General features: G+C 38.1%; 1 protein-coding gene across 1 annotated transcript in view; it reads left to right on the forward strand.

The window, feature by feature from the left end:
• The window catches only part of DGLUCY (D-glutamate cyclase), a 121,721-nt gene extending 113,395 nt beyond the window's left edge, over window positions 1-8,326 (forward strand). Inside the window, exon 13 of the mRNA XM_044659993.1 lies at window positions 7,696-8,326. Within this exon, the coding sequence (XP_044515928.1) occupies window positions 7,696-7,839 (144 nt within the window). The 3' untranslated portion in view covers window positions 7,840-8,326. The remainder of the gene's footprint in view (window positions 1-7,695) is intronic.
• The last annotated feature ends 4,706 nt before the right edge of the window (window positions 8,327-13,032 follow it).

Consider the following 13,032-nt stretch of genomic DNA (forward strand, 5'->3'; position numbering starts at 1 on the left):
GGGGGAGGGGGGGGGAAACAGAGCTCTGGTCCAGAGGGTCAGTCAGCTAACAAGCATTTACTCTATTCCTACTTCCTTTATCTGTGCTTTCCCTAAGCTTATTGAGGGCAGGGGGTTTTCTTTGCTTCTGTTGAGTTCTGTTTCTTTTTATCCCAGGCTCTTAACACCATGCCTGGAACTTAGTACTAGTGCTTTGTCAATTGACTGCTTGTTAATAGAAATGCTGACTTGAGAACACTAAGCAGCTTCTGGGAGGAATTGAGTGTCCCTTTGTGACCTGGAAGAGATGTCAACACAGATCTACTTCAGGCCAGAAGTTGGAGTCTCCTTCTTTAGTGACCAAAGGTGAAGGAATGGAAGCAGGGGGTGCTTCCTAGCAGTCCATCTATTGTGCCAGACACTTAAGATTAGGGTTAGGAATCTGGACTCTAACCCTGATAATTTCTTCTTTTAAAAAAATGAGTTTTTAAAAATATGAATTATTCAAAATTTGAATTAATTAAAAATTGGTTGGTTTTTTAAATTAATATTTAAAAATAAAATAAGATTAATTTTCCATCAATTTCATGAAAGAACAATTTTTATCCCTTTTTAAAAAAGTTTGAGCCAAATTTTCACCTTCTTTCCATCCTTCTTCCTTCCCTTCTCCTCTCCCTGAGATGGCAAGTAATCCAATACAAATTTTACATGTGTAATAGTGTAAAACTCCTTGATCATTTCTTTAATGGAAACACCCAGGTGTCCACTACAGCCCCACACAATGGGTTGTGTGTCTTGAGAAATTTCTCTCTAGTGACAATCAAATTGGCCCATGCTCCCTCTTATGCATAAATTTCTCAAGCAACTTTTGACTTGGGCTTGTTTTTTAGTTCGTTCTTAGTAATATTCAGTCCTCTTTACAAACAATAATCTAATAAATGTTTGAACCCAAAGCATATTTATTATACAGGATAGAAAAAACAGTAATGGGTCTCATACCTGAGCTCAATTAGCAACAGAAAAGGTATATTTTTTCCTCCCTTCCACCATCTCAACAGAAACAAAACTCATAGCCAATAGGAAAGGTCCTGGAAATGCAAGGCATTATCAGCATCTCAATTCATTTTGCCTTCTTCTCCTGAAACCTCAGTTGGGTCCCTCATTTCCCTTTTATTTTTTAATTAAAAAAAAAAAGAAGTTCTTACCTTCTGTTTTAGAATCAATACTGTGTATTGGTTTGGTCTCTCATTTCCTTTTTATTTTTTTAAATTAAAAAAAAAACAAACCTTACCTTCTGTCTTAGAATCAATAATGTGTATTTTTCCAAGGCAAAAGAGCAGTAAGGTGTAGGCAATGGGGGTTAAGTGACTTGCCCAGGTCACACAGCTAGGAAGTATCTGAGGCCAGCTGAATTTGAACTCGAGACTTCCCATCTCTAGGTCTGGCTCTCAATCCACTGACCTACCTAGCTTCCCCTGACCCAATGATGACCAGTGTCCAATTGTCTCAGTACCCAATCCCACAACATTTGCATAACCATTACCTGTGTGATCATAGGTAAATTAATTATCAAATGACATTACATAAATCAAGCTCTTTGTAAACCTTGAAGTACTGTAAATACAAATGCTATTATTATTATCCTTACAGATCTCAGTTTCCTCAACTGTAAAATGAATGATTTTGCCCTTTTCCCCTTAGTTTCCTAATAGTGTTCTTTCCTTTTTCTTAACTGTGTGACCCTGAGCAAGTCACTTTAATTTCTGATTGCCTGACAAAGAGATCCACTGGATCTACTGGAGAAGGAAGTGGCAAGCCTCTCTTGTATCCTTGCCAAGAAAACACCATGGATAGCTATGGTCCATGAAGTCATGAAGAGTCAGATGTGACTGGATGAACAAAAAACCTGATAAGAAGTTATCCCTCCAAAATTTCATTTCCTTTGTCTGGGACAGGAAGCAATGTTGAGTCCTTTTTTCCCCCACACTCAGTTTCCTCCTATTCTCAGGTTTACCCTCTTGATCTAGATCCTTCCTGAAAATAGAATTGTTATTTTTGCTCCTATTTAGTCCTATTCCATACCCTCCCAGATTCCTGAGTGTTGCCTATGGGTGAAGGTTCGGGGGACCACAAGTGAGCAAGAAAAAGTTGCCTGTTGAACAACTTGTGTGGTCCTCAGAGAGATTTCTCATCCACCATACCTCTCCTGTCCATGTCTTATCCATGCAGGCTAGGATAGTCCTGGTCTCTGGCCAAAGATCACTGCAAAGGAAATGAGAGTGAGGGAGAGGATTCCTTACCATTTGTAAAGGAGAAATAAAAGGCTATTTGGAAGCCTTGCTTTCTATAAACAGCATGGAATATTTCATGAACTTCCCTCACCTCCACCCATTAGTTTAAAAAAAAAAAAAAGGCTGACAGCAAGGCACTGTTTGTACCTTTTAATGAAGGGCCTTCTCTCCCCACCCTGCTCCATCTCCAGCAGCTGCAGCTGATGGGAGTACTTTGGCCAGACTTCCAGTTAACATTTAGTAATCACCCCATTCACCTGGCACACTCTACTTGCATATAGAGACAATTTCGGCATGTGTGAATAAGACTCTGTCTAGATAGGTGTGTGTCTAGGGGAAGACTGTATACTCCCCAATACAGGGAGCTGACCAAGATGGCCAAGTAGAAACAAAGAAGCTCAAAACCACCATGAGGATCCTCTCCCACCAATTTTATTTTATTATTATTTTTATAGCCCTAATTGCTTTATTTTTTTTAATTTTAAATTTTTTATTTAGAATATTTTCCCATGGTTACATGATTCATGTTCTTTCCCTCTCCCCCACACCCCTCCCCTCCCCGTAGCCAATATGCATTTCCACTAGGTTTTACATGTATCATTGATCAAGACTTATTTCCATATTATTGATAGTTGCATTGGGGTGATCCTTTAGTGTCCACATCCCCAATAATATCCCCATTAGCCCATGTGTTCAAGCAGTTGTTTTTCTTCTGTGTTTCTACTCCCACAGTTCTTCCTCTTAATGTGGCTAGTTTTCTTTCTCATAAGTCCCTCAGCATTTATTCTGGATCTTTGCATTGCTACTAGTAGAGAAGTCCGTTATGTTTGATTGTACCACAGTGTATCAGTCTCTGTATACAACATTCTCCTAGTTCTGCTCCTTTCACTCTGCATCAATTCCTGGAGGCAATTCCAGTTCACATGGAATTTCTCCAGTTCATTATTCCTTTGAGTACAATAGTATTCCATCACCAGCAGATACTACAATTTGTTCAGCCATTCCCCAATTGAAGGGCATTCCCTCATTTTCCAATTTTTTGCTCCCACAAAGAGCATGGCTATAAATATTTTTGTTATAAGTCTTTTTCCCTATAATCTCTTTTGGGGTATAAACCCAGAAGTGGCATGGCTGGATCAAAGGGTCTCCCACCAATTTTAAAATAACGCCACAAAAAGAATAGAGAAGTGAAAGAACCAACAAGGAGACGAGCATAACAACTTTCAAGAAGAGAAAAACCCAGTATAGGGAGTACCAACTCCCCATAGAGGACTCGCTCCAATTGCCGAGACAGAACTGCTACTAGCTATGAGACCTCAATCAGGTCATTTCCTCTCTCCAGGACTCAGTTTCCAGTTTCATCAACTCTGAGTCAGTCAGTCAGTAAACATTTGTTAATCACCTACTATGTGTCAGGCGCCATGCTCTGAATATACAAAAAGAGGTAAAAGACAGTCTCCACCCTCAAGGACCTCACTCTCTAATGAGAGGGACAAGTGAATAAAGATGTTGAAGCAACTACATCTGTAAGATAAAAAGGAGATAATCATCAGATTGAAAGCACTAGAATTAAGAGGTTCAGGAAAGGTTTCCTGAAGGTCCTCTAAGGCTTCTTCCATCTCTAACATTCCATGTTCTCAACTCTCTTCTGATTCTAACATTCTTTGTTCTTTGTTTCAACATCCCATGTTATAAGGTCTCTTTAGCTCTAATGTTCTTCGTTCTCATATTCCATCTTCTAAGATCCCTTCCAATTCTAACATCTTATGGTTCTGTAAAGATAACTGCTAGGCAGCTGCTAAGAGCACTAGATTTTAAATCTGGAGTTGCTCAGTTGTTTTCAGTTGTGTCTGATTCTCTGTGACCTTTCGTTTAGGGTTTTCGTGGCAAAGATACCAGAGTGGTTTGCCATTTCCTTCTCCAGCTCATTTGACAGATGGAGAAACTAAGGCAAACAGGGTAAAGTGACTTGCTCAGGGTCTCATAGCTAGTAAGAGTTTGAGGCTAGATTTGAACTCAAGAAGATGAGATACCTTACTTTATCTCTAAGTTATCTGATACTTTGAACTTAGGACCAACTTTCGCTTCAAATATTTATAGTGAATCATTAAGCTACCAATTATTCCCTAAGGGCTCTGTGGCAAAGAATGGGGCATTTCAAGTTCATGTCAGATATGTCCCACAAAGGAAGAGAAAGAATTACCCTGTGGCTGCAAAAGTGTTTTCTAATTAAAAAAAAGATGTGACGCAATTGAAAATAAAGAATAAAAATTAAAACAATTGACAGGAAACAAATTCCCTGGTTGTGGGAAATAGACGAGCTGGTCAGGGTACCATATCCTGTGAAAGTTTTACAAAGAGAACAAAAATAGAGAATCCTCCTGGACCTTCTAAAGGGAACTTTCTCATGGGTTGGTCACGAAAAGTGAAAATGAGAAACCAAAGGCTTGGAAGGTTCTCAGTTGGAAACGATCCAACAGAAGGCAACAAATATTGTGTCTTCTGAGTTCAGTGTACTGATGTGTATGGCATTAGCAGAAATGTAAAGTTTAAATAAGACATGGTTCTTGTCCTCATGGAATTTAGTCTGGGAAGGAAAAAGACATGACTATAGGTAACTAGAATATGTGTTTTATAAACTTTTAAGTGCTTCATACAAGCCTCCCTCCCCACCTTGGCCCATACCACCTCCCCTACCTTCAATTTTAGGACCATAATTTAGGACTGGAAAGAATATCAAAGTGATCTAGTTCACTCCTTCATTTTAAAAATAAACTAAGACCCAGAGAGGTTAAAGGTCCAAACTGGAATGTGAACCCACAACTTTTTAGCAAAAGATTCCTCCTCATACTTGAATGAGAAAATGAAGGCTTGTATTACATGATGGAGAATGAGTGAGCAGAACCTGGTGAATAATTTACATGACAGCCATGACAAAGTAAAGGACACTAAGAGTGAAAGACTTCTGAACTTTGATCAAGATGGTGGCCAAAACAGTGATGACTTCAGAGGGCTGATAATAATAAAACATGCCTCCTGCTTTACTAGAGAAGTGGTGGTCTAGGGATACAGAACAAGATATACATTTTCAGGCATGATCAGTATGTTGATTAATTTTTCTTCACTGATTTTCTTTAAATTAGTAATCATTATATATTGTAACAGTATTATTCTATTAGGGTGGGTATCATTAGGAAGTGATACTGTGATTAAACAAAGAGCATCAATAAAACTTTAAGAAAAGAAAACAGAGGCCATCCATCACAAGCTCCCTCTTCTCTTCTTTTCTATATATCAAAATCTCTTGACATTATCCTTCATTCACTTCTCTTTTACTCTAGTCTCTGATAAAGTGACTCTTCTTACCACAGGCAGCAATTCTGTGGGTACCCTTGTTCCTGTACCATTGCCTCCTATAGCCTGTCCCCATAAATATCTTTCTCTAACTTTGAATTTCTATCTTTCTACTGACTCCTTATCCACAGACTGCCTACAAATATGTCCAGGTCTCCTCTATCTTAAACAACAACAACAACAAAATAGCAGTCCCTCAAGCTCTTGTCCTTTATCTTTCCTCCCTTTCACAGCAAAATTCCTTTTAAAAAATGCTCTATTTTTTACTTTTATTTCTTCCTCCCCTCACTCACTTCTCAACCTCCTGTGGTCTGGTTTCCAAACCCTTAACTAAATTGAAACTGCCCTTTCCAAAGTTACCAATGGTCTCTTCATTGCCAGATTCCTCATTCCTCATCATCTCTGGAAGATTCAGTGCTTCCCCTGAATTCTCTCTCCTCTCTGGGTTTTCATGACATTCCTCTCTTGGTTCTCCTCCTGCCTTTGTCTCTTTTGCTGGGTCATCATCGGTATTCAGTCCTCCCCAACCGTAGGTATCCCCCAAGGTTGTCTTCTGGGCCTTCTTCTCTCTTTACAACGTCTGTCTCAGTGGCCTCATCAATCCTCACTAGTCAATTTTCATCTCTACACAGATGAATCCTCGATTTATATCCAGCCCATTCTCTCTTCTGAGGTATAATCCTGCATCACCAACTCCCTTTTGAATATTTTTGACTATATAATCCCATACATGTCTCAATCTCAACATGCCCCAAACAGAACTCATTATCTGTCCTCTCAGACCCAGTAAAACTTCCCTGTTTTCTGTCAAGGGTACCACCATCATCATCTTGGCAATAATGTTCAACTCTGCATTTTCCCTAGACTCTCCTATCCAGTAATTTGCCAAACTCTGTCGTTTCTACCTCTATCACATCTCCCCCATCTGTCACTTCTTTTCTATTCACCCAGTCACTACCTTTGTTCCATCTATTATTATCTCTCTCCCAGATTCTCTTTTTAGTATAGTTCCAAATTGCTTTCCAGAATGGTTTGGATCAATTGAAAATTCACTGATGGTATATCGGTATACTTGTTTTCCCTCAGCCTCGCCAATTTTTGACTATTTCATCTTTTAACATCTTTGCCAATTTCCTGCATATGTGATGAAACCTTTGGAGTTGCATTTCTATTATCATCAATGTCTTTATTCACATAGTTGTTAATAGTTTGTGAGTCTTATTTTGAGAACTATATTTATATTCTTTAATTTTGTGGAATCTCAGAAACATGTGTATAAATAAAAATATATATACAGGTAAAGCTTACACATTGAGAATTTCCTCTTCAAAGTTTCAATATGTTGAGGGTTGACATAAGAAATTAAATGGGAATTTTGGGGGGAATTTTGCAGAAGCTTCAGACAACATGTGAAGGCCAGCAGATGGCACACACAAAAAAAGATTAGAAACTCAGAAATGCATAAAATATATGTAGAATATTGCATAATATTTTGTTTCATTTTTTAACTTTCATATTTTATGGTTTAAAAATTCTTATAGTATTTTATTCATATAGTATTTTTACTTAACATTGACCTACATGTAGCCTATGACCAAATACTAACCCAAATTTTATGATAAGGTCAGACTTCTCTAGTACGAAGGGAGAGCCAATAAATTTTACTTGGATTTTCTGAATTGCAGGACCACATCCTAATCCCTGTGATGTGGAATATATGTATATATATTTTGTGTGTATGTGAATCTTGGATATCATATACTCAGAAATAATTGATGTCAAGAGTGTTTTCCCAATCAACAGTTTCTCTTTTTTATTCTGGTTACACTGATTTCATTTAGGCAAAAACATTTCAGTTGTCTAATGGCTATTAATATGATCTTGGGCAAATAATTTAATTCCTCTGAACTTAATTTTCTTCATCTATAAAGATTATAAAGATAATAACGTTTACCCTACCTACTTCATAGGGTTACTATAAAAGAAAAGTCTCATAAGCTTTAAAATGCTAGAGAAATATGAATTATAATTAAATTAATTAAAAAAATTTTTCGTCTCCCATTTTTTCCAGGAAGAAAAGATGTTGCAAATCCTAATGAAACACAAAGTGCGGAGTGGAGTAACTGGAGAAGTGGGAATGGTAGTAGATGGGTTACCCTTCCATGGCATTCATGCTGAAATGATCCAACAGTTGATTGATGTTACCACCATGTAATTCACACACACACACACACACACACACACACACACACGCATGCATAAATTATAACTGCTGTCACTCTTTCTAATTTTCTTCTTACCCCCACCTCATACACATGTATGTCACCCTAAAGTGGCTGGACTGTCTTCTTGTCCCAACTTGGAAGAATTGGACGATTGTAAAAGAGAATACCTAGAACATGGGTAATAATCCAGCTCATGGAGATTGCATTTCATAGGTAACTAGAAAAGAATGAGAGGGAGGCATTCCTCTCCTCACTTTCCACTTGCCCAGGAGGTCACCACACTGGGGATATAGAGAAACTTTTCAAGACTGGCTTTGCAAATTGACTGATGGTCCAAAAAACAAAAAAGCACAAAACCATGCATGATGGTGCCATGTGGGTTAGCAGGATAAAGTAGAAAGAACATATAATTTTTTTTAAAACTTACTTTCTGTCCTAGTAACAACTCTAAGGGCAAGGGCTAGGCAATGGGGGTTAAGTGACTTGCCTGGAGTCACACACCTAAGAAGTGTCTGAGGTCAAATTTGAACCCAGGACCTCCTGTCTCTAGGCCTGGCTCTCAATCCACTGAGCCACCTACCTGCCTCCAAAAGTCTTTAATTTCAAGCTTCCATTCTATTGAGGAAGACAGCGTGTGTAATTCTAAATATATACAAAATGTTCTGCAACATAATGGGATGACTCTGGGCAAGTCACTTAACCCCAATTGCCTAGTTCTTAGAACTTAGAATTATCTTCTGCCTTGGAACCAATAATTGATTCTAAGTCAGAAGCTAAAGGTTTAAAAAACAACAACAATATAATGGGATGGGGTGAGGGAAAGCACCAGCAGCTGAGAGCATCAGGGACAGGCTCATGTGGGAGGAAGCTTTTGAATTAAGCTTTGAAGGAAATCTGGTTTCTAAGAAGCAGAGATAAGGAGGGGATGCATTCCAGGAACCATCTGCAATATCGATGCTTTAGCTATTATGTTATGCCTAATAATGGCTTTTCTGATGACATCAATGAAATGGTTCATAAAATTTGCCTACTACTACTACTGCGGTTATTTTTAGAAGTGAAAAGTTCATTTTAATAGCTCAGGGGCTAGTAAAATATACAAAGTCACTCAGATTCCCTTCATGTGGGGCCGTACGTGGCCATGAAAGAAGGAAATTACTTAGATCCACCATCCAGCCAAATGGGACATTTCCTTCAACTAGTAAATCTATTGACATGGTTTTGGTATCCACGAGAAATAAAATCGATTTCTAAAGATGCTGTAGTCATTCATTTCAGTCTGTGTCTCCATCCCAGCCTTCTGGGACCCTCCGAGCTAATGACCCAATCGCATTTCCTCCTGCCCAATCTCTTGTGGAGGTGCTCAAGAACAAGGAACCCACAAAGGAAGATAAGGAAGCAGCTGGGACATGGTTAACCCATGAGACAGATACTTAGGAATTAATGCTTTGGACAAATATTATCTTCCCCTGAAAACCCTATCCTACCCCCTTCCAAACTTCCCTATTACTGTCGATGGCACTCCCCTCTTCCCAGGCTCCCAGCCTCATCACCTAGGAGTCATCAGGACTACCATGGCGGACACACCAAACTCAAAAGGTTGCCCATCTCTGCCACAGAAGCTTTTCTTCTCTCAAGCATCCTTTACTTCTTCCTCTTGAATCCCTCTAAAGACCTGGCATTTTACTTTTTTAAGTTTTCTCATTTTCCTGTGGATTTCACCTTTGTAGGATTTCTCCAATACATCCCCTTCTCTCCTCGGAGACTTCCACCTCGCTAATGTGGGCCCTCGTCCCTCATTCCTGGACTACTGCAATATCCCGCCTGCCACAAGTCTCTCCCCACCTTAATCCATCCATCATTCAGCTGCCAAGAAATTTTCCTAAAGCAAAAAGTCTGACCATATCACTCCTTATTCGGTAAACTCCAGAGACTCTGGATCATTTGCAGGATCAAATATAGAATCCTCTGATGATCAAAGCCCTTCATAACCTACTCCTCTTCCATAACTTTCCAATCCTCTTACACCTCATATCCCTTTATGTATATTTCTTTTTTTAAAAAAATCAACCTTTAGCTTCCATCTTAGAATCAATACTATATTGGTTCCAAGGCAGAAGAGCAGTAATAGCTAAGAAATAGGGGTTAAGTGACTTGCCCAAGGTCACACAACTAGCTTCCTAGCTGTCTGAGGCTAGATTTGAACCTAGGACCTCCCATCTCCAGGCCTGGCTCTTTATCCACAGAGTCACTTACCCTCAATTTTATAAGAGTGGCCCCTTGCTACTCTTTTGTCTTGGAGCCAATACTTAGAATTAATTCAAAGATAGAAGGTAAAGTTTTTTAAAAACAACAAAAAAAAAACTATATACTTATCTTCAACATGGGGACTCTACTCTGTCCCTAACTCTGGCATATGAAAGGAGAGAAAGATAAATTAGCCATCCATGAGACTTGCCTCCACCATAACTCCATCTAACTCTGTTCTGCCCCCTTCCCATACTATGAATTCATCCAGCCTCCCTCATTCTGCCCCAGGCATGAGCCCATGAATGTGTTTATAATCTAATCTCAAACAGAGTACCCACAGCAGCAGCCAAGCGGGTACCATGGAGAAAATCCACAATCTCACCTCTCCACCCCCACCTAAACCACCCCCAAAGATGTTCACTGTGGTCACTGGTAAGTTAGATTCCTACCAACCCACCTTTAATTTTGAGTGGGGAAGAGTGAGTCACACAGAATGAGCTGGCACGGATGAGTAGCAATCAGCATCGAGATCTCATTACATTCTTTCTCTCCAAATCCACCCTTCTCCTGTACTTCCTTATTTCTGATAAGTCTGCTGGGTTCCTTCCAATTAACTGAGTTTATAATCTCCGCATCATCCTTTGACTTCTCCCTTTAACTCATCCGAGATAGATTTACCAAATCTTGTCCTTTCTATCTTGACATTTTTCCCAACTGTTTCCTCTGCATTAACTTGACCTCCACCCTAGTTAGGTGCTTATTATCTCTTGCCTAGACTATTCCAGTGGACTCCTAATTAGCCTCCCTGCCTCAAGTTTCTCCCTACTCTAATCTATCCTCTGCATAGCTGCCAAAGTACCATTCTTACTGTATAGTGTAGTCTAGTCATGTCACACTCCTCAACCCACCTCCCTCAACTCCATATTCTTTGCTGATATCCTATTACCCCTATGATCAAATATAAAATCCTCTTTGACATTTAAAGTCCTCCACAATTCCGTCCCAAACTACCTTTCCCCTTGCCTTTCTGTATTGTATAGGTCATCCAAAGAGGCCTTATTGGCAAAAAATTGGAAAATGAGGGAATGTCCTTCAATTGGAGAATGGCTGAACAAATTGTGGTATTTGCTGGTGATTAAATACTATTGTGCTCAAAGGAATAATGAACTGGAGGAATTCCATGTGAACTGGAACAACCTCCAGGAATTGATGCAGAGTGAAAGAACAGAACCAGAAAAACATTGTACACAGAGACTGATACACTGTGGTACAATCAAACATAATAGACTTCTCTACTAGCAGCAATGCAAGGATCCAGAGCAAGGCTGAGGGACTTATGAGAAAGAAAACTAGCCACATTCAGAGGAAGAACTGTGGGAGGAGAAACACAGAAGAAAAACACCTGGGCTGATGGAGATATTACTGGGGATGTAGACACTAAATGATAACTCTAGTCCAATTATCAATAATATGGAATTAGGTCTTAATCAATGATACATGTAAAATCCAGTGGAATTGTGGGTCAGCTATGGGGGTGGTGGTGTAGGAGGTTTGGGGGAGAGGGAAAGAACATGAAACATGTAACTATAGGAAAATATTCAAAATCAAAAAAAGAAAAAAACAAAGAGGCCTTATTGTTTTCCTTTCTATTAATTTTACAAAAACACAAATAAGAAATATGAAAAGGAAATCAAGGTATGATAACAACCATAATTAGGATCCCATAAAGAAAGAAGAATGGTTAAATACTGAAAACTGTCTTCTGGATGGCATCTAAGACAATTACCTTGTTTACTTTTACATTGTATATTATATCTACTCCCAGAGAAGCATGATATCTATCAAAAGCTGCTTTTTTCACTGACTAATGACCAAGTTATTTGATTGTTGCATTGTGTATCTCTTGATAATAAAGTATCTAAAAATGAAGAAATTCACTTGTTTGACTATGTAGAGTGACAAAATTAATTAATGAAGAACAATTATTATGCATGAATCTACCCTATGTTGACATATATAGTTTTCAAAAATCATGAAGCATTTATTAAAACATATAAGAAATGTGTAAACAAAACTAAGAAACACTATAGAAACAAAGGAAGACTATGGTGCTATAAGAAATGATGAACAGGATAATTTCAGAAAGATCTAGAAAGATCTTCGTGAACTGATGCAGAGTGAAAAAAGCAGAACCAGGAGGACATGACACACAGTAACTGCAATATTATGAAATGAGCAACTGTGAAAGACTTTGCTACTAATAGCAATAAAATGATCCAGGACAATTTTGAGAGATTTATGAAAAAGAATGCTATCCATCTCCAGAGAAAGAACTATTGGTGTAAGAATGCAGATAAAAGCATATGATTTATCACTTGTTTATTTGAATATATCTTTGGGGGTTTTGGTTTTATGGGATTGTTCACTTACAAGAATGAATAATATGGATATAAAAAATTTAATTTAAAAAATTAAAATTAAAACATACGTAATGGAATTTCAAAAAAGAAACAAAGAAAGACAACTGGAGAGATATTCATTGTTCATGGTTGGGTCATGCTAATATTATAATAATAGTAATACTACTGAAGGTTATTTTAGATTTGGTACCATACCAATCAAACACCACAGGATTGTTTCATAGAACCAAAAATAATAAAGAAAATAATTTGGAGGGCAAAAGGTGAAGACTATCAATGAAAACAATGTAAAAAGTGGGAAAGGAGACCTAATAGTATCACATTTCAAACAATACTCTAAAATAGTAATCATCAAAGTTGGCTAAAAAAATAGAAGAGTTATTTCAGATTACTCATCATATCAAGAAAGAAAGAGAGGAGATAAGGAAGTAGAAAGAAAGTTTGGAACACAAAATTTGAAAAAAGAATGTTAAAATTGTTTTTACATGTAATTGGGGGTAAACGAAATATTAT

The sequence above is a fragment of the Gracilinanus agilis genome, chromosome 2 (genome assembly GCF_016433145.1).
Source record: "Gracilinanus agilis isolate LMUSP501 chromosome 2, AgileGrace, whole genome shotgun sequence".
NCBI lineage: Eukaryota > Metazoa > Chordata > Mammalia > Didelphimorphia > Didelphidae > Gracilinanus > Gracilinanus agilis.